The sequence below is a fragment of the Sus scrofa genome, chromosome 1 (genome assembly GCF_000003025.6).
Source record: "Sus scrofa isolate TJ Tabasco breed Duroc chromosome 1, Sscrofa11.1, whole genome shotgun sequence".
In the NCBI taxonomy this organism is placed as follows: domain Eukaryota; kingdom Metazoa; phylum Chordata; class Mammalia; order Artiodactyla; family Suidae; genus Sus; species Sus scrofa.
In genome coordinates this window covers 196206645-196229456 of record NC_010443.5, presented here as the reverse complement: position 1 = coordinate 196229456, position 22812 = coordinate 196206645, and the positions used below count along the sequence as shown (strand labels likewise).

The 22812-nt window shown below is 37.4% G+C and overlaps 1 protein-coding gene and 1 long non-coding RNA gene across 5 annotated transcripts in view; one reads left to right on the top strand and one right to left on the bottom strand.

Moving 5' to 3' along the window:
• Nucleotides 3–22465, top strand: LOC102163685. The gene is made up of 3 exons (XR_298010.3): nt 3–124; nt 6355–6399; nt 21306–22465. It is a non-coding gene; the product is annotated as an uncharacterized LOC102163685 (long non-coding RNA).
• The window catches only part of PLAA (phospholipase A2 activating protein), a 43611-nt gene continuing 30641 nt past the window's right edge, over nt 9843–22812 (bottom strand). Inside the window, exons 10-14 of one of the 4 annotated variants that reach the window (XM_003121873.6) lie at nt 21541–21612; nt 18481–18549; nt 15342–15443; nt 11785–11949; nt 9843–10584 (exon numbers count right to left, since the gene is read on the bottom strand). In XM_003121873.6, coding sequence (XP_003121921.1) covers nt 10019–10584; nt 11785–11949; nt 15342–15443; nt 18481–18549; nt 21541–21612 — 974 coding nt within the window. In that variant the 3' untranslated portion in view covers nt 9843–10018. The remainder of the gene's footprint in view (nt 10585–11784; nt 11950–15341; nt 15444–18480; nt 18550–21540; nt 21613–22812) is intronic. The other 3 variants (XM_021062716.1, XM_013986020.2, XM_021062719.1) reach the window with 3 other exon arrangements.

The window sequence follows — 22812 nt, the reverse complement described above, 5'->3', positions numbered from 1 at the left end:
ACGCTGTCTCCGCCTGCTGGGGAGGGCTGCTCGAGTTTAAGGGCGGCTGAGCAGTTTTGGTGCGTTTCCTAGTTTTCCTTCTGCAAAGAACAGAAGATGGAGCATTCCCGCAGGTCCTTTCCCGGTAAAGGTGTAGTTTTTGATTCTCCAATTTCACTTGTTTTCCAATTTTTAAAACATTAAAACAAGAAAGAAGTTTAGGGAAAATCATATCACCTGGGGAGATTGTTTTCTAAATGTGTTTTAGGGAATTGTACAAGTATCAGATCTTCCTTGTTTTTCCCTATTAACACTAATTTCTAGGCAATGATTTCACTTTTAAAGGCCCTTAGCTCTAGTATTAATTCTATTTATCAATTTAATATTCAGATACTGGCGTTTAGCCTATCACATCCTGCAAAAAATTTTAAAAATTACATTATTTTGTATCCAAAAAGGGAAAAAAAGAAATTAATCAAAGGATTTTAGCATCTTGGAGTTCCCGTCGTGGCTCAGTTAACGAATCCCACTAGGGTTAACGAATCCCACTAGGGTTAACGAATCCCACTAGGAACCATGAGGTTGCCGGTTCGATCCCTGGCCTTGCTCAGTGAGTTAAGGATCCGGAGTTGCCATAAGCTGTGGTGTAGGTTGCAGATACAGCTCGGATCCCACATTGCTGCGGCTCTGGTGTAGGCCGGCATCCACAGCTCGGATTCAACCCCTAGCCTGGGAACCTCCATATGCCGCCAGAGCAGCCCAAGAAGTGGCAAAAAGACAAAAAAAAAAAAAAAAAAGGATTTTAGCATCTTACTTTTCCCTGTTTAATCGAATTCCTTTGGAAAAAAGTGCTGAGCCAACTTTAAAAATCATCCATATACTGAAAAAAATTTTTAATGTGTATTAATATATAATATTAGGGTTTTAACTTAGATTCTTGATTTACAATGTTGAATACTTGCCACTGATTGAAATACATTTCCTCATCATCAAGTGATCTGGTTTAACCATTTATCTACTGAAATAAGTATAGCAACCTTCTAAATGTAAATTCTCTATGTTGGGGAAAGGGGAGCAGGAATAAAACATTATTGGCATATCACGTTTCTACCTTTCTTCTCTTCCTTCTTTCCTCAAAAATTGCCTTTTCACAACACAGCAGGTCTTAATTTTTTGAAGGAGAAGAAAACAGGATTGTAGGAGTGGAGAGACCACTAAGGAGATTCTAGGCTAATTTTAGAAAGAATTTGAGACAAGAAAGATAAAAGGAGGGTGTGAAATGTGTGAGAGCAGGAATGGAAAAGAATAGAATTTAGGGAGGATTTCTGGAAATTATGTATTCCCTGCATAGAGTGAATGAAGGACCTGAAGAGAATGAGTGAGTTTTTGAAAATAGGTGATAAGTCATGGTTTTATGATTGTTAGGTTTTGTGAGTTGCTCTATAGGATTTTAGATCTAAACACAAACCAGGTTTTAAATCAGGAATCAAGATTAAAAAGGGGGGGGTGTCTTGGCTGGGGTGGTATCAGCTGGGGTCTTTAGCCATAGAAGGAAAAAAGTTAGGGCTGGGGCAACACTGTGTGGTAGTAATTTTGTAACTTTCATTAAGGTGATAGCAATTCAAAAGAGAAGCCTCTTTGACCACATTCCCTACCTGTCTCAGTCACTCAACAACTATTTAATAAGTGCCTAAACCAAACTTGGTTGCAGGACCAATCAATCCCTGCCCCCTGGGAAAACAGCTGACTTCACTCCCTAGCTTTGCTTTCTAAGGTAAATGGTGAGGCCAAGCCTACTGTGCTCTGAGTAGGCTTCCATATTGTCCTCATTCAGTACCATGCCTAAAAGGAGTGGGATTATTATGTTCACAGACAAAATAAATATGTCAAATCAATAACATTTTATGTTTATAACCTCTATTATGAACTGAATTATGTCCCTCCAAAATTTATATGTAGAAGTCCTAATTGTGAATGTAACTATTTGGAGATAAAGCATTTAAAAAGGTAATTAAGATTAAATGGGGTCATAAAGACCAGGGAATGGCTTTGACTCATGGTGTGAATATGGCAGAGACATTGGAAGGTTGGTTTTAGAGTCAATGAGATGCCATTGTCTATTTAGGTTGAACCACATGAAATTGCCTTTATTGTAGGTCAAAACTGGTTGAAGGTTGACAGTTTCATATGGGTTCAACTCAATATTATAGAGCTTAGGAGGCACAGTACTAAATACTGTTAAGGACTTAAAGATCTGCAAACAAATGCAGGACTGCTTTTCTGTCCTAGAACAAATATATGGGAGGGTAGGCAGAGACTGGGATTTATATGTCATTTTCATACCTACTCTTCAGCAGTCAAGTGAGCATCAAGCACAGTGACTGGCTAAGGATAGTATGCATTATTGGCTAGAGAGAGTGTAAAATTCTCTGGAATTTTATAAAGAGACAGCAGGAGAAAAATTCACTCTTTGACCTTAAGTGATGAACTACAAGGAAATTATCTCATAGCTGCTAGTTTAGTCCTAGGGGTGTAGTTTTTCATCAGTGAGCCAATTAAATTTTTGTTCCATTAAGCTGATCTGCTACTTTCTATCTTTTGCAACCTAGAGCACTAATTTACACAGCATAAAACATGTAAGATCTTCCATGATCTGAACAGCATTTTTTCTGCTGCCACATGTTTCCTGCAAGATACCCTCCAAGACTATTCAAAAAACCCCGCCTCCACTCACCTTAACCACATCTAAATTTTCAAGAATCACTTATTTAAACCTTCCCCAAGTCACTTCCATACTGAACCCTACTTAAATTAGCCACTTCTTCCTTTGCAACCCACTTTTCTCCCTATAGAGCAACCAAAAGTCTTTATTGCAGACACTTGCTCAATATCTTTTTCAAAATACTGTTAGTTCTCATGAGCAGAGACCATGTATTACCTATCTTTGAAGTCTCGATACATTATAGAATATCTGGCATATGCTAGAGACTATGTGCTTATTAAATTCTGAGACATCGTGGATCCCCACGGAACTTCTATGTCACCATTGTGGTAAATGGCATTAATGTCTCCAGGTCTTCACCTCTTCTTGTGTTCATGCCCTTTGCTATGTAATGTGGTAGTGTCCTTCTGCCACAGAGTAGAGACATAATTCCCTGCCAATAAAGTCAGCCATGTGACTTAAGTCAAGGGGATGTTAAGCAGATGTGCAGCAAGCAGACTAAAAAAAAAAAGCTTGGACAGGTTGGAGGGGTGGGGGAATGCTCGGGGTTGGGGATGGAAATGCTATAAAATTGAGTTGCGATGATCGTTGTACAACTATAAATGTAATAAAATTCATTGAGTAATAATAATTTTAAAAAGCTTGCACAGTTAGGATGGATCACTCTTGTGCTTCCACCATCATCATGAAAATTATAGACTCGGACTAGCCCATTGGTTCCAGGAGAAAGATGAGACAAATAAGTCTCAGCTACCCCAACTAAGCTATTCCGTCAAGCCCAGCCTAGAGCAGAGTCATGAATGAGCCTAGCCAGGATCAGCCAACCCACATGCTTGTAACTCCTGAGCTAAATAATCACTGTTGTTTTTGTAACCGTTTTGTGTGTGTGTGTTTGTGTGTGTGTGTGTGTGCGTGCAGTATTATTGTGGCTATAGTTAACTGATATACACACTTTCTAGACCCTCCTTTCCTTGTGTTTCTTTGCTAGTTATGAGAAGGGTCTTCAAAGCTGGTTTGATATCAAAGTCACTCACTGTTCACTGCCACGTCTGTAGTATGGGTAGATATGATTCTTATATTCCAACAGAAATACCTTTATATTTCATGGTAAGGTTCTGTGCCATTATAAAGAAATATAAGGATATTTTTATTTAGAATTCCAACCAACCGATTTTATTAAAAATTCATCAGGACACACTCCCCATGGGCATTTTTTACACTGTAGCCATGAAATCTAATACTTTTTTCTTTTGAATGTTCCTTGTTCACAGCAGTCCCTTTTATGATGAAGACAGTAGGTAGCCTTGTTTATCTTTTAAAGGAATGCTTGATAAGCACTTATTATGTGGCAGATATTTTACTAACCTTTTACGCAAATATTTTATTACTTTCTTTTATGAAATTCCATGTACAGATGACCAAACTTGCCTTAATTTACTAGTAAGTCATAGAAATGTCATTGAAATATATGGCTTTCTAACTCCAAACCCAATACTCTTTTGCTGTATTACACTACATATCTGGTTGCTTTAACTATTGAAATGTTAAATGATGTAGAAATAAGTAAACATTTCTTGAATTTATTAGTTCGAGGACACAAGAATGAAAGAAATGTGGTTTGAGGGCTTGTTTCACACTGCCCTCTGCTTTATGCATCAAGCTTATGTGCCACTATGTCACCATAGTTGCTAATATTATAAAGTGAAGTGGCTACTACAAATTGAGATTTTTATCCATATTACTATCCAATTTTGCCAACATCATTTATTAAATATAATTCCATTGATTTGTTACTACTGATTTGTCAGTTTTACTCCACCTCTTTCAGTTTCTTCACCTATAAAAAAAGTAAGATTATGGAGTTCCCGTCGTGGCACAGTGGTTAATGAATCCGACTAGAAACCATGAGGTTGCGGGTTCAATCCCTGGCCTTGCTCAGTGGGTTAAAAGATCCGGCATTGCCGTGAGCTGTGGTGTAGGTCGCAGACGCGGCTCAGATCCCACGTTGCTGTGGCTCTGGCGTAGGCCAGCAGCTACAGCTCCAATTAGACCCCTAGCCTGGGAACTCCATATGCTGCGAGAGCAGCCCAATAAATGGCAAAAAGACAAAAAAAAAAAAAAAAAAAAAGTAAGATTACTTTTATAGCAGTATTTGCCCCATAGGTATAATGAGCATAAACTTAGAACTGGCATAAAGTAGCTTGCTTAACATGTACAATATAATTTACTTAAATTTGTCTGTTCTTTACAATGCTTCTGAACTGGTTGGTTTTAAATCCAGTTGCAAACCACTCTGTGGAATGTTGCTATATCATATGCCTTAAATGTAGAGTGATGTTATCTCTAACACATCTAATGAAACTATCACTGCCATTTGGACGTTACACTTTTCTGACTTATTACAATGTGTCCAGGAAACCTAAAGTCAAGTTTTAAATCCCAAGACCTCATCTTAGGCCTAGCATCAGTATCAGCCTACCTAATTTACAGAAAGATGTTGGTCAGCTTTTTCTCTAAAGAAGAGGATATTTTTCTCCATGACAGGCACCAGAGTTGTTTGTTACCTTCAAAATCTTGCCTTTCTTAGTAACCCTGGAAAGCAAGCCTCCTAATTTTCAACATTAAACAAATAAAACCTGATAACCACTTTGGGAAGCAGTCAGAAAGGTAGAAAATAAGACATGTAAGAACAATTCCCTCATCTTTGTTGAGATGAAAATTAGAATGCCAATTAGTTCTTATTCTCCTAATTTCCTTTAGTTAAAGGAAGGGAAACATCTTTAAGGAAGCTCAGATATTAAAGTAAAAAACCAAACCCAAACAGACAAAAAACTAGTACACATTAGTTGGCTCTGCTAGCAGACCCACTCCCTGGCTGGCATATAACAAAATAACTAACTACAATACATAATCATTGATTATTTAGATCTTTCAGCACAAAAGTTATAGAAAGGAGATCCTTTTGTGGCTTAGCAGGTTAAGAACCAGAAACAGTATCCATGAAGATGTGGGTTCGATCCCTGGCCTCACTCAGTGGGTTAAGGATCTGGCATTGCCACAAGGTGCAGCATAGGTTACAGACATGGCTCAGATCCTGTGTTGCTGTGGCTGTGGCATAGGCTGGCAGCTATGGCTCCAATACAACCCCTGGGAACCTCCATATGCCACAGGTGTGGCCCTAAGAAAGAAAAAAAGTTATGGAAAACATTCTTAGGGCAATGAGTAAATCTGTATATGGACTGGATATAAGAAATGACAATTCCCTTAAGTATGATAATGGTGTGGTTGTCAATAAGAATATTCTTTGACAGAGATCCCGTTGTGGCGCAGCAGGAGTGAATCTGACTAGGAACCATGAGGTTTCGGGTTGGATCCCTGGCCTCGCTCAGTGTGTTAAGGATCTGGTGTTGCCCTGAGCTGTGGTATAGGTTGCAGATGCGGCTTATATCCTGCATTGCTGTGGCTATGGCGTAGGCCGGCAGCCTTAGCTCTGATTCCACCCCTAGCTCCAGAACCATCATATGCCACAAGTGTGGCCCTTAAAAAAAAAAAAAAAAAATTCTTTGTAATGTTTTTATTCTTAGAAAGGTGCATAATGAAGTATTTAGTTGATGAACATGTTTGTAACTAATTTTGTTTGTTTTGCTTTTTAGGGCAACAAGAACAAGATAACACGTTCACTTTATCACAACTTTTCTGTATGTACAAACATTTTCATTTAAAAATCAAAAGGAAACATGGGAAATGATGTTAAATGAAAGTCTCCAAAATTGTATTTATAACTACAAGTACATGGTGTGCTATAGACTGAATGTACAGCTTCAAAATCCATGTTGAACCTAATCCCCTATGTGATGGTATTTGGAGGTCCAGCCTTTGGGAGGTGATTAGGTCTTAAGAGTGGAAGCCTCATGAATGAGGAGTCCTTAGAAAGCTCCCTCCTCCCTTCTGCCATGTAAGGACACAGGGAGAAGAAGGCATCTAAGAGCTGAGAAGTGGACCCTCACCAAACACCAAAAAGGCCAGTACCCTCATCTTTGACTTTAAGGCCTCCAGAAGTGTGAGGAATGTTTGCTGTCTTCCAAAATTCCAACATATGGTATTTTGTTGTAGCAATCCAAACAGATAAACACATTGTGTATAATTTTCTACAGGAAAATGCATTTGAAATTAGATTAAAATTATTTTCTAAAAAGATTGAATAACATTTCCTAATCTCAGGTGGGTAATTTTTATCTCAAGGTCTCTAGGAAGGATGGCATGTCACAGATGATCCTCTATACATTATATATTTTCTTCACAAAATAACCGTGATACAAGTGATACTTGCTAAGGCAGCTATGACCCAGTCTTTCCCCCAGAATTACCTTTGTGAAGAATCTTGTTTTTAGCTATGCTTTTTCCATCATTTAAGAGGATTATGAAGTAAAAAAAAACTCCATTGTATTGCTATACAGTTATGTATTCAGCTAGTCATGTAAAAAGTTACAATAAACATGCTTATTTTTAAAAAATGTAATGCCAGAAGGACTGTAATAGTTATGAAATAGAGACAATGACTTAGCTCTTTGCAGGCAGCTATTGCTAATGCAATAGGAAAGACATTAACTCCAAGAGACTTTTACCACTGGAGGTGGTTTGGGGACCTATCAAGTTTAAAAATGTGCATTAACTTGACCCACCAAATCCAAGTGTAAAATTTACCCTAAGGAACTAGTAAGACATTTGTGAGATTTTCCATAGCATTGTTTGATAGTCAAAAATTGGAACCAATGTCAGATAATAGGAAATGGGAACATCAGTATAATGTAATATTACATTTATTAAGGTAGAAATATGCATACTATATGTCAAGTTAAAAAATCAGGTTATTGAACAATGTGTATCATACAATCCTTTAAAAAATAAAACATGTTTTCACACCAATTGATATGGCACATGTCAAGAACAGTTCTCTCTGGATAGTGGAATTACAGGAGATTTTTATTTAATATATGTGTGTTTTATTCAGTGAATGTATTTTTAGTCAGAAAAAATATTAAGGGGATCATGGAAAAAAATAACTACAAAAGAAAAAAAATATGTGAAATAATTAAATCACCACTTAACACTTATCTTTTAAGTGGTATTATTTTTTCTTTACTTTTTGGCTAAATTGTATTTTGTAGTTTTTCAATAAACGTGAAAAAGGTAGTTATAAAAAGACTTGTACACTAATAGGAAGCAAACACTGTTTACCATTTGCTACCCCATACACATTTAGAAGAGTAAATTCATATTCTTAACCAAAACTCTACATCCTACCATTATTCTAAGGTACCTAGTATTTCAAAATATTGCAGATAAATTGTACTTTCAATTGCATGCTAAACACAACATGTTAACAAGAAAGCAGAGTTGTAATGGAGACAGACTCTTAACTTTGTCATTTGACTTAACCCTCTAAATTGCAATCCAACAAAAGTAAAGCATGAGTTACTAATGGAACCAGCAAACAATATTTAAAGTCTGGGTACACACCAGAAAATTGCAATTTAATACTTAGAAAAATACCCTTCCCCTTGATTTATATTTTATCCATTCTGTTTTGATATTTCAAAAGTTTTCCTTTGGATTAATCTGGATAATGGAAATTCATTAAGCCAGGAAATTCAGGGTTCTATATATATAGTACCAACATAAATGTTGGGAATACTGCTTATTTTAGGCAAAGTATTTGTTATGAAAAAAATCTCACCCACCTTAATAAATAATTATGCTTTTCTTAGGATGTTGAAGCTCTCTTAGAAACAACAAATTATGTAATTAATGGGATGGTTCCTTGTGTTAGTTGCTAGGATATTCAGACAAATTTGTGAACCCCCACTCTCTGCTGTCTAGGAAGTATAGCATGGTATATATACATTTCTCTTTTTCCATTAAGATCTATCCCACCATCTTTACTTCTGCAGAGATAACATCATCCCATATTTAAGGGATTTGGGAATTAAATATCAAAGTGTTTAGCATAGGATAGGGACCATGTTAGGGGCTCAAAAATACTAATTTCCCATGACAGCCTCTGAACTTGCAAGTAAGTTTGATGTATTCTTGCTTGAACAACTGCCTGATATTATTCAACACATTCCAAATTCCCTTTGATAAATGGAAATGACCAAAAATAAACAATCAAATATTGACATGGAAATGAGTAATGAAGTTACCTCAGTGAAGGGCAACAGAAACTGAATCTGAAGCCTATAGTCCATCTGAGGCTTCAATCGTCTGATGTTATATATAACCTAACATAGCTCAGTAATTTGCTTTTTACTTCATGTAAAAAGGAGCCATCAAACAAACTTACTATTTACAAAGGATTTAAATGAAGAAATTATATATTTTCAATATGTGGAATAATTTATAACATAGTTAATTTAAAAAATTCTAAAGTAGGAGTTCCCTGATGGCTCAGCAGGTTAAGGATCCAGCATTGTCACTGCCGTGGCTCAGAATGCTGCTGTGGTGTGGCTTTGATTCCTGGCCTGGGAACTTCTGCATAATGCAGGCACAGACCAAAAAAAAAAAAAAAAAAAAGTAGACGTCCTAAAACAAGACCTTGAATGAATCAGTGCTGTTGAAAGTATCTAGCAATGAAAATGAGTACAGCAGAAATTAAATTTTAAAAAAAGGGGAGTTCTCTGTGGCTCAGTGGTTAACTAACCTGACTAGGATCCATGAGGATTTAGGTTCGTTCCCTGGCCTCACTCAGTGGGTTAAGGATCTGGTGTTGCCATGAGCTGTGATGTAGGTCACAGACACAGCTCAAAGCCCATGCTGCTGTGGCTGTGGCATAGGCCGGCAGCTGTAGCTCTGATTTGACCCCTAGCCTGGGAACTTCCCATGTGCCGCGAGTATGCCCCTAAAATGAAAAAAAAAAAAAAAGATACACGCACAAAAAAGACAACCATCAACAGTAGTTTTGGGTATATAAAAATAGCAAAAGCGGATTACACAAATAAAAGCCCTCATCTTTTTTTAGGTGGCTAAGGTAATGGAATTACATCGGTGTAGTTGTTGTGTTGTTATTGGTCATAGCTCATTCTTAATTTATTTCTAAACTCTTAAAGACCTACCCACGTTACACAGGAAAATTTCACAGTTCATCAGTGCAAAAATTTTATTTCTCCTTCTTTGTTTACCCTTCCCCCCACTTTACAAGATCTGAAATTTTACTTAATCCACAGCAATCTTTTTTTTTTTTATCATCTGTAATCAGTCATGTAAAATGTGAGGGAAAAAAACACTAATCAATTTAAAATCTCAGCCCCCACCCCTCTGTTACAGCAAATTTAGGATAAGCCTACAGCATTCACTTACTTTAGCTGGTTCTGATACCGATGCAAACTTTTTTATTTGAGAATCAACTCCTAAAGACTTGGCTAATTGTACAGCATTTGAGTCATCACTGATAAGTGTCCCAAGAGCCACAAGAAGTCTAAAAGTGGCTTCCAGGTCTTGTACAACTTCCAAGACTGTGCTAATTACAGACAAGCATTGAGCCTTCCCTTCAATGTTATGGTCTTTATGAAAACAAACAGAATAGTTCAGGGTCAGTGTAGCCAGAGCAATGTGAATGTTCTTATTGCTCCCTGATTTCAGTTCTATTGCCTGGGACATTAGTGATTCCCTCTGGGACATCATGAGCTTTTGTCCTGCCTTGCCAACAAAACAATTGCAAAAAGTCCTGAGGGCAAGCAGCTGGTTTGCTGGCTTTCCTTTAGGGTTCAGAAGATTGATAAGATGGCTGCTGAACTGAGTTCCTTCTTTTTCATTGCAAAAGTTCTCATTCACACTGGGATGTTTAATTGACAACCGAAGAATGTCAAGCGCAGGAAAGACAATATCTATCAAAAAAAAGAAAAATATATTGTCAAAAAATTTTAAATGTTAAAAATCATATGCCTGCTTTACAAAATGCATATATTTCTAAAACCTTGTAATAACTGATTTTTCATATTTATGGAGACTGGATTTATTGCTACAAAGATCACATATGCTATAAAAATATGGTAATTCTCCTGGGTTACTGAAATAGGTCTACATACAGTGAGTATTCAATAAATCCTTATGGAGAGAACAGAATTGGGATGTAGTTTTTTGGTTTTTGTTTGTTTTTTTTTGTCTTTTAGGGCTGCACGGGCAACATATGGAGGTTCCCAGGCTAGGGGTCTAATCGGAGCTGTAGCCGCCAGCCTACGCCACAACCACAGCAACTCGGGATCTGAGCCACGTCTGCAACCTACACCACAGCTCATGGCAATGCCGGATCCTTAACCCACTGAGCAAGGCCAGGGATTGAACCCACATCCTCATGGATGCTAGTCGGGTTCATTAACCATGAGCCATGATGGGAACTCCAGGTACGTAATTTTTAAAAAATCCTAAAAGAAGACCAAAGAGTTGAGGAAAACAGAAATTACTGCCCCTGTGATATAAAGGTAGTATGCATCATCACTCATAATGGATATTCACCTGAAAAAAACAAAAAAAAAAACAAAAAAAAACCCACGAAAATACTGAACCAGAATCTAATTATGCCTAGCAGGAAAAATAGAGATAGAGGAACACGTTACGTGATCAGCCAAATCCCAAATATGGGACATTCTGCAGGACAAATGATTTTTTTTTCTTCAATAAATCAATTACATGAAAAACTGATAGGGAAGAGGGCACTTTTGGAATAAACAAAAGTAAATTAACTAAATAAAAGAAAAAATACTTAGAGCAAATGTTTGTAGCCTATGGTTAACAGGTCACAAAGAGTTTCATGGATGCCTTGCAGGGGACCCACAGATGCTCTGAAACAGTACACAATGGTCTGTGTATGGGGATCATTATATTACCTTCAGATTCTCATAAGGTATGTGATCAAAGCAAGACTATGAATTACAGGGATACAGTGGATCCTTTTTGTTAAGTTGTTCACAATGTGTGTTTCAACTACCCATCTTAACTTCTAAATCTAGAAACACTAAGAAGTATGGATAGAAATAAAAAGATAAACTTTCTGTTTTCTAGTTACATTTTAAAGAGTGTTTTCATACCTTCAGGCCAGTTAACAGCTTTCCACAAAGTCTGCAGTTGCTGCGCTGTAGGTTTTTCTGAAGAATTATTACATATTAGAGACAGTATCTTTTCAAGAAGTACCAAGTCTTCCTCAGTTAACTTCTTATCTTCAGATGCAGTTCCATTAAGTTCCTTTAGTTTACCTAGAAACCAAATCCAAACCTTCAATATTCCCTGACTGTAATTTTAATAAGAGTATTCTATCACACACTAGGGGGAGTTAAGATTTTTCACAGCAGTTATCAAAGGCCATAAAATAAGGCCTGTGAGTATTTTTAAGCTGAGTTAAGTATAGAAAGAGAAAGGTTACTGTGATGATTTTTATTTACCTGTTATCTTCTAAGACCTTCAGGCTTTAAAGCTTTCTGCTTTGAGTAAGTTTTTTTGGTTTTGTTTTGAGTTTTCTTTTTGCTTTTTAGGGCCACACTCAGGCTGGGAGTAGACTTGTAACTGAAGCTGCCAGCCTACACCACAGCCACAGCAATGTCTGATCTGAGCAGCATCTGTGACCTACACCACAGCCTATGGCAATGCCGGATCCTTAACCCACTGAGCGAAGCCAGGGAACAAACCCACATCCTCATGGGGACTAGTAAGGTTCATTACTACTGAGCTACAACAGGAACTCCTGACCGTATGTTTTTAATCTGCGACCATGGACTCCACAGCTCACAGCAATACTGGATACTTAACCTACTATTCGAGGCCAGGGATCGAACCCGCATCTTCATGGATACCACTGAGGTTCATTACTGCTGAGCCATGATGGGAACTCCTGAATAAGTTTTTAAGTATATGTTTGTTATCATTTTGAATGGTTTTCAGAGCCATGTTATATGCCATATATTAGTCAATCTCCTACTTTCTCAGTGATAAAATCTATAACAAATTTTAGCCAACTTATGTCAGCTTCTATGATTGCCAATGAAACAGTCAAAAAGTTAAATGTATATTTATAATATTTACTTTATTGACTTAGTTCCATCTGCACACTTGACTTCATCACACTATTTTAAAAATGTATTTAGGGGAGTTCCCATTGTGGTTCAGCAGAAATGAACCTGACTAGCATCCATGAGGATGCAGTTTTGATCCATGGCCTTGTTCAGTGGGTTAAGGATCCAGTGTTGCCATGAGGTGTGGTGTAGGTTGCATACACAGCTCAAATCTGGTGTTGCTGTGGCTGTGGCAGAGGCCTGAAGGTACAGCTCTGATTTGACCCCTAGTCTGGGAACCTCTATATGTCACGGGTATGGCCCTAGAAAGACAAAAATTTAGAAAAAAAAAAAAAATTAAAAAATATATTTAATGGCAATATTGTCTTTGCTAGCATATTCACATTTCATGAAAGTATTTCTTTTTTTTTTTGTCTTTTTTTTTGTCTTTTGTTGTTGTTGTTGTTGCTATTTCTTGGGCCGCTCCCGCAGCATATGGAGGTTCCCAGGCTAGGGGTCGAATCGGAGCTGTAGCCACCGGCCTACGCCAGAGCCACAGCAACGCGGGATCCGAGCCGCGTCTGCAACCTACACCACAGCTCACGGCAACGCCGGACCATCAACCCACTGAGCAAGGGCAGGGACCGAACCCACAACCTCATGGTTCCTAGTCGGATTCGTTAACCACTGCGCCACGACGGGAACTCCTCATGAAAGTATTTCTTTCAAACTCTTCACATGCATCATCAATATCAGCATCTTTGTCATAATTAATGCTACTTTGAGTCACCTAACACTATTTCCTCAAAAATCTTTTTTTTTTTTTTTTTCTTGTCTTTTTGCCATTTCTTGGGCCGCTCCCGTGGCATATGGAGGTTCCCAGGCTAGGGGTGGAATCGGAGCCATAGCCGCCGGCCTACGCCAGAGCCACAGCATTGTGGGATCCCAGCCGCGTCTGCAACCTACACCACAGCTCATGGTCACACCGGATCCTTAACCCACTGAGCAAGACCAGGGATCGAACCCGCAACCTCATGGTTCCTAGTCAGATTCGTTAACCACTGAGCCATGAAGGGAACCCCATTTACTCAAAAATCTTTATCTCAAAGAATAAAAAAGCCCAAATTCTCATCATGAAAGTCTTTTTTTTTTTTTTTTCCGTCTTTTTGTCTTTTAGGGCCACACCTGCAGCATATGGAGATTCCCAGGCTAGGGGTCCATCTGGAGCTACAGCTGCTGGCCACAGCCATGCAAGATTCAAGCTGTGTCTGTGACCTGCACCACAGCTCATGGCAACACCGTATCCTTAACCCAGTGAGCAAGGGCAGGGATCAAACTCACGTCCTCATGGATGCTAGTCAGGTTCATTACGCCCTGAGCAACAATAGGAACTCCACAAAAGTTTTAAGAAGATAGAAATTTACAAATTTTTAAGCAATCATAACTACAAACGTGGACCTATTTCACTATTCTTTGGCATTAAAATTGCTTAACACTAACAGAATATTAGAACAAAGTTTATTTAAGGAATGCAAAAAGCAAGAGACCTTTCTTATTTCTACAGGAGTTTTAAAATGTCAAGTTGTCTAAAAGTATGCACATACTTTTTATTGTTCAAAATCAAGCAATTAGGAAAACACCTAAGAGGAGTTTAGTTCTTTTGTGGCTCAGTGGGTTAGGGATCTGGCACTGTCACTGAGGCGGCTTGGGTTGCTGCTGTGGCATAGGTTTGTTCCCTGGTCTGGGAACTTTTTTTTGTTAGGGCTGCACCTGCAGCATATGGAAATTGCCAGAGTAGGCATCAAATTGGAGCTGTAGCTGCTGGCCTACACCACAGCTCCATGGCAATGCTGGATCCTTAACCCACTGAGTGAGGCCTGGGATTAAACCCACATCCTCATGGGTACTAGTCAGGTTCATAACCTGCTGAGCCACAACAGGAACTCCCTATCTGGGAACTTCTGCATGCCTTGGATGTGGGGGGGGGGAACACCCAGAAAACACAGGAAAAAGAAAACACCTGAATCATCTTCATAAAGATAATATGAAGGATAATGACAACTCACACCCCACCCACAAAAAACAGTAACACCTCTGTCTTAAATGAATGTATGTTATCTCAGTTAACCCTCACCATAATCTCTGGGGCAAACAGAGCTAGTCCTAACCTTAGTCAAAAACAAACAAAACCCAGTCATTTTAAGAAAAACAAACAGAAAAAGCAATCAAAGGCAACTCAGCCGTTTCATTTTTACAGACAAGATCTTTACTGTTTAAATGCTTTATTCTTTCATTATTTTTTCTTTATCTTTTTTTTCCCTGAAAAAAGCTTGGGGGATGGGATTTCTACTTTTCTCCCTTAACTTTTTTCTCATTAATGTCATTGAAAAGCATTTACCTTATATTTGCATAAGGTTTATAAAGTATTAATGTCCATTGTTAGACTGTGATTTTTTAGTCTACTCAGTTGTGCCATACAGAAATACAAGTCTCTGTCTTGTAAGCACCTGGTTCCCAGCACATGCTTAAGAGAGAAACAGTCTTGAGAGCATTTCAAAGAGGGTGTGGATATATGAGAAAACTATTTAAAATACACTTACCTAATATTTGCGTTGGGTTTGCTTGGTCAAAAGTAACAGCCTCTTTTTTAGGGAAATAAATATTCACTGTTTTAGATGCAGCTGATTGGTAGGCACTGTTCCCTATTTACGGAATAGAAGATGAAAATCATTTGGAGTGGTCAAAAGTGAGATTTTTCTAACTGGACTTCTGTTTTCAAAATTACTGAGATATATAACTATTCAGTGTATGCAATAAAAATAACAGGCAACTCCAGAGGGGAAATAAATCTTTTAAGATTTTATATACATATTTGTTGATATAATAACTTTTGTTTTTAGAATAGAAGCTTAAACGTAAAACAAAGCCTTTCTACTTCATATTTTCTACTCTCATGTTTAAAGATTCAATCTAAATTAAAAGTTTCTGGAGTTCCCGTCGTGGCGCGGCAGAAATGAATCTGACTAGGAACCATGAGGTTGCAGGTTTGATCCCTGGCCTTGCTGAGTGGGTTAAGGATCTTGCATTGCCATGAACTGTGGTGTAGGTCGCAGACATGGCTCGGATCCCTCGTTGCTGTGGCTCTGGCATAGGTTGGCAGCTGTAGCTGGGAACCTCCATATGCCGTGCATGCGTGCGGCCTTAAAAATTAAAAGTTTTCAAAGGATAAAAAACAATTATGAGACTTTCCATTCCTTTATTCTCTAGGCATACTGATCTCTTTCTCCTCATTCCAAATGACATAGCAGGCACTGTCATTTTCTACATTATTTTTATAAATCATCCCAAGTTTTAAGCTCTTGAAGGGCAAGGGTCCTAGTATATTATATGTATTTACTTCTTAAATCCCCATTTTAAGTAGCTGAAACTCAGTATCTGATCATGAGCAAAAAACTGCCACAAGATGAAAATTCAGCAATTTTAGTGAACAAAGCTACTTCAATTAAAGCATAATTTAAGTCTAATTTGTCTTTCATTTCATATCTTAATTTACGCAAAATTTTTGTTCTGATGTAAAATTAATACATTTGACAAAAATATGAAAAAACATTTTAATCTTTTGATTATATTAGAAACAGAAGGGGAAAGATAGATAAAGAATGAGGTAAGCACACAAAATTAATTCTAATTTGCTTACAAAGCATAAAATATTTATTGACATGATCAAAGACACTTTCTACACTCTTGGTTTTTAGAGTCTAGTTGTGGCAAGGAGGTTGCACATCAAATATCATTTAAAGAATTAAGTATAATGAAAAGTTCTCTAAAGGAAAACTATAGGATACATTGAATGCTTAAGAGAGAGTAGAGGATCTAGCAAGAGGCATATGTGAGTGTCCAGGAAAGTTTCACTGAATTCATTTATAAGTACTATGCTGCAAAATTAGAAAAAAGAGGGAAAAAAAAACAAACAAACAACAATTTATGGTCTAAATAATAAAGCAAAGGGTGCAAATATTACAAAAGAGAACAGCATATACCAAACTCCTAAGACAGGAAGACAGCATGCTATGCTCAAAACACTGATGCAGGTCAGCATGGCGGAAAAGAGGCAGAGAGCAATGTGATGGAAGGCAAGAAAAACCAGTCAATGGGAAGTTATTAAAGAGTTTTGATCAAGAGAGGGACATACAGGGTTTATGTATAAAGATAGCTGGCTGCAGTATAAACCACTGAGAGATCAATTCAGAGGCTATTATTTGATTAGTCTAGGCGATAGATGACAACAGCTTAGATAAGGTCCAGTACATAACCCAACTGTTAAAGATTTCAATTTCTGAAAAATGGGAGGAAGCACTGTTAACTTTAAGACTTTTATAATACAACATGTATAGCTAACATTACTAAGCATTTATTCTGTATAAAATGATTTATGTACATTTTATAATTTCAAACTCTCAACTCTAGTAAGTATATATAACTTTACAAATTGAGAAACAAAGACATAGAAACAGAATGACCTGTTAAAGGGAAAACACGTAACATATAGTGGAACTGAGATTTGAATCTGAATCTGAGCATTCTCACTCAAGTCCTTAATATTAACTACTATGTTATACTTTAATACTATCAGCCAATGTTCCTTTTTTTTTTTTTTTTTTTTGTCTTTTTAGGGCTGTACCCACAGCATATGGAAGTTCCTAGGCTAAGGGTCAAATTGTCAAATTGGAGCTACACCTGCTGGCCTATGCCACAGCCACAGCAACATGGGATCTGAGCCTCATTTGAAACCTACACGGCAGCTCATGGCAACACTAGATCCCCGATCAGTGAGCAAGGACAGGGATAGAACCTGCAATCTCATGGATACTAGTAAGATCTGTTCCTGCTGAGCCACGACAGGAACTCTGCCAATGTTACTTCTGCAATGAAAAAATAGCTTACAAAATCATATACCAAGTTAGTTCTCAAGTAGAGTGGTAGGTTTATGAATATTTATTTCATTATGCTCAATAACATATGCCACACATATTCTCTTGTATATAATAACAAGTAGGGAAATATATATGCCAAGAAACCTGTCAGGCTTGCAAGAGGTAAACCACAAATTCATTCCTGTGTTTTTACTGGCAGCCAATATAGAGGAAAAAAGCATGTGAGTATATATTCAATAATGATGAACAAGTAAGATGTGTCAAAGTCCAGGCTAAGTATTAAAAGTTAAAAAAAAAAAAATTAGTTGCTCAGGAGAAAGCCTTTAAATATTCCAGGTCTAAATCATAAAAGCAAATTTTCTTCTGAGTCCTTTTAGAGAACAATGTGTGACGTAGTGAACAGGGGTACTCTAAACACATTAAGAAAGAAGAAAGGGGGAGAGACTGGAATGAACTCAGATTTTGTAAGGATAGTGAGGAAGCCAGCCTTAACACAGTAGAACAGCAGTTTTCAATCCTGGCTGCACAAGAAAAAAAATCATAAAACTGCCCTTACTAATGGGCAACATCAGGTCAAGTGAGCATCACTGGGGATCAGGTTAAAATGCCTTGTTTTAGTTCACCAAACAGTAATGGCACAATTCTGAGAATACTCTAAAAGCCAGATCAAGAAGTTTGGTCTTGATTTACCATATAAGAAGTTTTCCAGCAAGAAAAAGATACCAATTTCCTTAAACTTCCATTTCATAAATGTTCTAATAAATTTTTAAAATCCAAAAGAAAAAAGAGAGAAAAGGAAAAGTACCTGTAAATGGATCAACTCCAGCCATCATAGTTCCCATATTTGCAGATCCTGGCACATACCGGCCACCACCTAAAAAGCAGTAATATTCCTAGTAAGCACAGATAATGGCAAACTATAACACAGAATGACTTATTTTCATTATTAATCACACCTCAGAATGGTATCTTAATAAAAGGGCTGTAAATTTAATACAGAAAAATGCTTAGAACAGTGTCTGGCATTTTAGTTAGATCTCCATAAATGTAAGCCAGAAAAATCATTCTCAAGTTATGAAATAAACATCACATGCCTTATACACTATAAATATGGAAATTTAATGAATGACCAAAGCATTAACAGCCTGGAGAGGAAGTCAAGGTTTTCATAATGAAATGTGAACACTACTCTATTGAAAAACAGAGGTAGAATTAGCTGATATATAAGACAAATAAAAGAAACTAGGTTAAGAGTTAAGGATGCTATCATAATAGCCCAGTTTCACATTTAAGAATACTTGCAGTTGCTTTACTGAAAATAGGAAGACAGAAAAAGGAAAAACAAGTGCAGAGAGATAATCAGCAGGATTTGGAGATGTTCAGAGACCTGGATCAGCCTTTGTGGGAAAAAGAAAGATGAGCTATTCTAGCCCCTCTGAGTTTAATATCCAGGAGTTGACAGAAACAGTGTAACACATACAGAAAAAGCAAATCAAACTAAAAACAAAACTGCAGATATGAACAGGATTCATTAAAGTAAAGAAGAAAACAGAATAGGTAGATTTCCTGTTTTTACTATATGCTGGTTAGAATGCTAAGCATCCTATATACACAAATTTATTTAAACACTGATTAGACACAGTTATTATGCACAGTATTTTAGAAGAAGGCTGAATAATTTGCCCAAGGCATTATGAGGCAGAATGCAGTCCTACACTGTTCCAAATGTGGTTTGCTGACCAACTGAATCAGTCACTGTTTCAATATGCAGATTCCCAGGGCCCGCCCATAACAGCCTGGTGGCTTTCCAAATTAGTTTCACTACAGAAACCAAGAGGGAGCTTTTAAAACTACCTTAACAGTAAACCACATTTAGTCAGAATTGCTGAGTAAAAGGGATCGGACTGTGAATGTTTTTAACTTCTTCACTAATTTAGTGTACCAGAATCTCTGTGGGTGGGACTTTGCAATAAGTTAACTTAAACAAGCATCCCAGATGATTCTAATTGACATTAAAAGTTTGAGAACCCGGAGTTCTGGTCATGGCACTGTGGAAACAAATCCCACTAGGAACCATGAGGTTGCAGGTTCAACCCCTGGCCTTGCTCAGTGGGTTAAGGATCCAGCGTTGCTGTGAGCTGTGGTGTAGGTCGGCAGCTACAGCTCTGATTACACCCCAGCCTGGGAATCTCCATATGCTGCGAGTGCAGCCCTAAAAAAAAAAAAAAGTTTGAGAACCACATAAATAAGAAAAAAGAATTAAGATTGACCTCAAGTTGGAAGCAAGATAGGACTCTGTGCTATCAGTAAAACTGCAGAAACAACATTAACAATAATAATAACTAAATATATTGAGGGCTTAAATATTTCCAGGCATTTTGCTAAATACTTTATATGTACTATACCATTTGATTTTTATAGTATCTCAATATGGCAGATGTTGTTATCTATCTTTTATAATAGTATGGTTCGGTTAACCTACTAATTCCATAATTCTTTTAAGACTTTCACAATGCTATCTTGCATATTTCTATATTCACTGCTTCTTCTGAGTTACTGACACTGCAACAGTGAGACATGCTCCAGTTACGGTGGCCCCAGGAGTTCTCTTGATTTTGTTGGTACTGTTTGAAGCTTGGTATATTCTTTCTGTTCCAAAAAAAGCTGCTAATGAGATTTAGGAACTCTGTTGTTCTAAGTTTCAGGGAATCACTATGCCTGAATATTCTGAGAGAAAGTCAACATCTTATCTATTATTCAGATCTTTACTACCTTTTCAATGTCACAAAAGACTTCCTCAATGGCCAACATGCTATCACAACACTTAGTTTGGTAGTTGGTTTCTGGGTATACTGGTTATCAATGCACAGGATACAGCTATTTGCATCCGGGCCACCAATGCATTCTCAGAAGGGACGCTCACTGAGAGCAAGTCACACTTCATGATACTGACCCAAGTTTGAGTGTTGGTCCAATTGATGGTTTAGTACAGTATCACTTTTAGAGCTCACAGTACTAAGTTTGGAAGGCCGAAAGATACCATAAATGCTATGAATCTCTTCCCAACTTTGGTATATTGTCCAGGAACTCTGGCTGAAGATCCAACAACAGCATCATAAGATATATTAAATGCTATTCTGAAAACAAAGATTTCTTCAGCTGTATTAAGGTCCAATTTTTTTCCAGTAGTGTTGATGCTAAGGCATGCATACCTTGGTAAATAAAGTCACTTTGAAGAGACACACCAACACTTCCAGGGCTTCATGAAGGCCATTAATAACTTAGATTAGGAAGACTAATCCTGGGTAGCTGGGTGGACTGTCTCCTTCCATGCTAAAGGCAAAATATGCCTGGGCAAACTTCTTGACTGCACTGCTCCATCCAATATCAGGGGACTCACATGGCTCCTTCTCTGCTCATGATCAGTAGATCTCGCCAGTGATAGCACTCATGCTGTGTCTCGGTTGGTGGATTCCCCTATTATCTAATTTCACAGATAAAAAAAATAGGCTCAGACAGGTTAAGTAACTTGCCAACTTCTTACAGCAAGTAAGTGGTAGAGCCAGATTTTGAATCAAGGTCTATCTGACTCTAAAATCTATGCTCTTAATGACTCTGCTCTCCTTTCAGGAAGGAATCACTGGAGAAAATGATGAATTTTAATAAATATGCTATTTAAAAAGTCATGAAGAAAGCTATAAAAGTACTCGAGGAAAAAGAAAAAATTAGAAGTTAAGGAGATCCATCAAAATTGGAAATATAAAGGGAATTATCAGTTATTGGATTCTTCAAAACACAAAATCATATAATGTAAAATGCTATAAATTTAGTGAAGAAAGACGTATTGATCAAAACTGCTTCCCACCTGTAAAAGGATCTGCTACAGGGAGTGTGTTAGAAGATCCTGATGAAGAGCCTGGAACATATCGACCACCACCTGTGCATGCAAACAAAGGAAATTTGGAGTACGCCCACGTAGAGAATTTCATAAATGGCACAATACTTACATTAGAATTAATGTGTGGAGAAATATAGAAGAACATGGCTGCTACATGACAGAATAAAAGGAAATACAGTCAGAAGTCTTACAGTTGGAAAGACTACTGAGAAACTAAAATTTCAGTGATTCTTCATGTTTTGCTTTTGTTAACATTAATACTTCATTATATCCTAGCTTCTGCATTTAAATATTAAAATAACTAGGAATTCAAATACAAAAAGATAAATTGTAGTTGGTCTCTGACCTAAATAATATACACATAAAATCAGTTCTTGTTCCTATCCAAATTCACTAGAACTCCTGCTGTTGCTGTTGCTATGAAAACCACAGGCATCAAATGTTAATATTTTAGAGAACCCCTGGGTTCATTAATTCATGTGTCAAATAGTGCATTCAGTGCTGAGATCCAGCAGGGAACAAGATTGCTTGTATCCACTGAAGCTTACAACCTACTGGAGAAGAAAATTACAAAGGGTTTGAGTGCTACAAAGGAAACAGATTTGCATTTATATGTTTACAAATGTGTGGTGTGTGTAAGTAGACTTTGTTAGTATCTCTAGAGGAATAATTAGAGACATCTACCAAAAAATATATCTAAGGATACTGATTTCAGAAGAGCCAAATTGTTGTCTATTTCCAGATGGAGCCAGTTGCTTTAATGTGTCCTCTACCCCACAAAACAGTTTACATGATACTGTAATCATGTGTTCACTCTTTTGTATTACAGTCTGATTCCAACCAACTGAAATATCCAGGTAATAAATAGTTTTTTTCCCTCTTTTTCTATCAAGTGTTTTTGTTGGGAGAGTTCTATCATTTATAGTTCAGTAATGAGTCAGTCTGATAATTCTGTTTAAGTCAACATGCAGGTGAGATTAGCTATTATGTAAATGGGCAGTGAAAGAAGAGGAGATAATTTAAGAGTATGAAGCATCTGCTAGGGAAAAAGAAGGAAAAAAAAACACACACAAAAAAAACCCTGAGATACGAAGAGGATATGGGATCCTTGTAAAACAAGGAAGAACAGATGTTATCAGAAATGATGATGAGACTATATTTAACAATTAAGTGCCAATTTCAAATTTTATTTGGAGCTGGCCCCATTCCCAGAAAAGGAGGGAGCATTTTGTTCCCTCC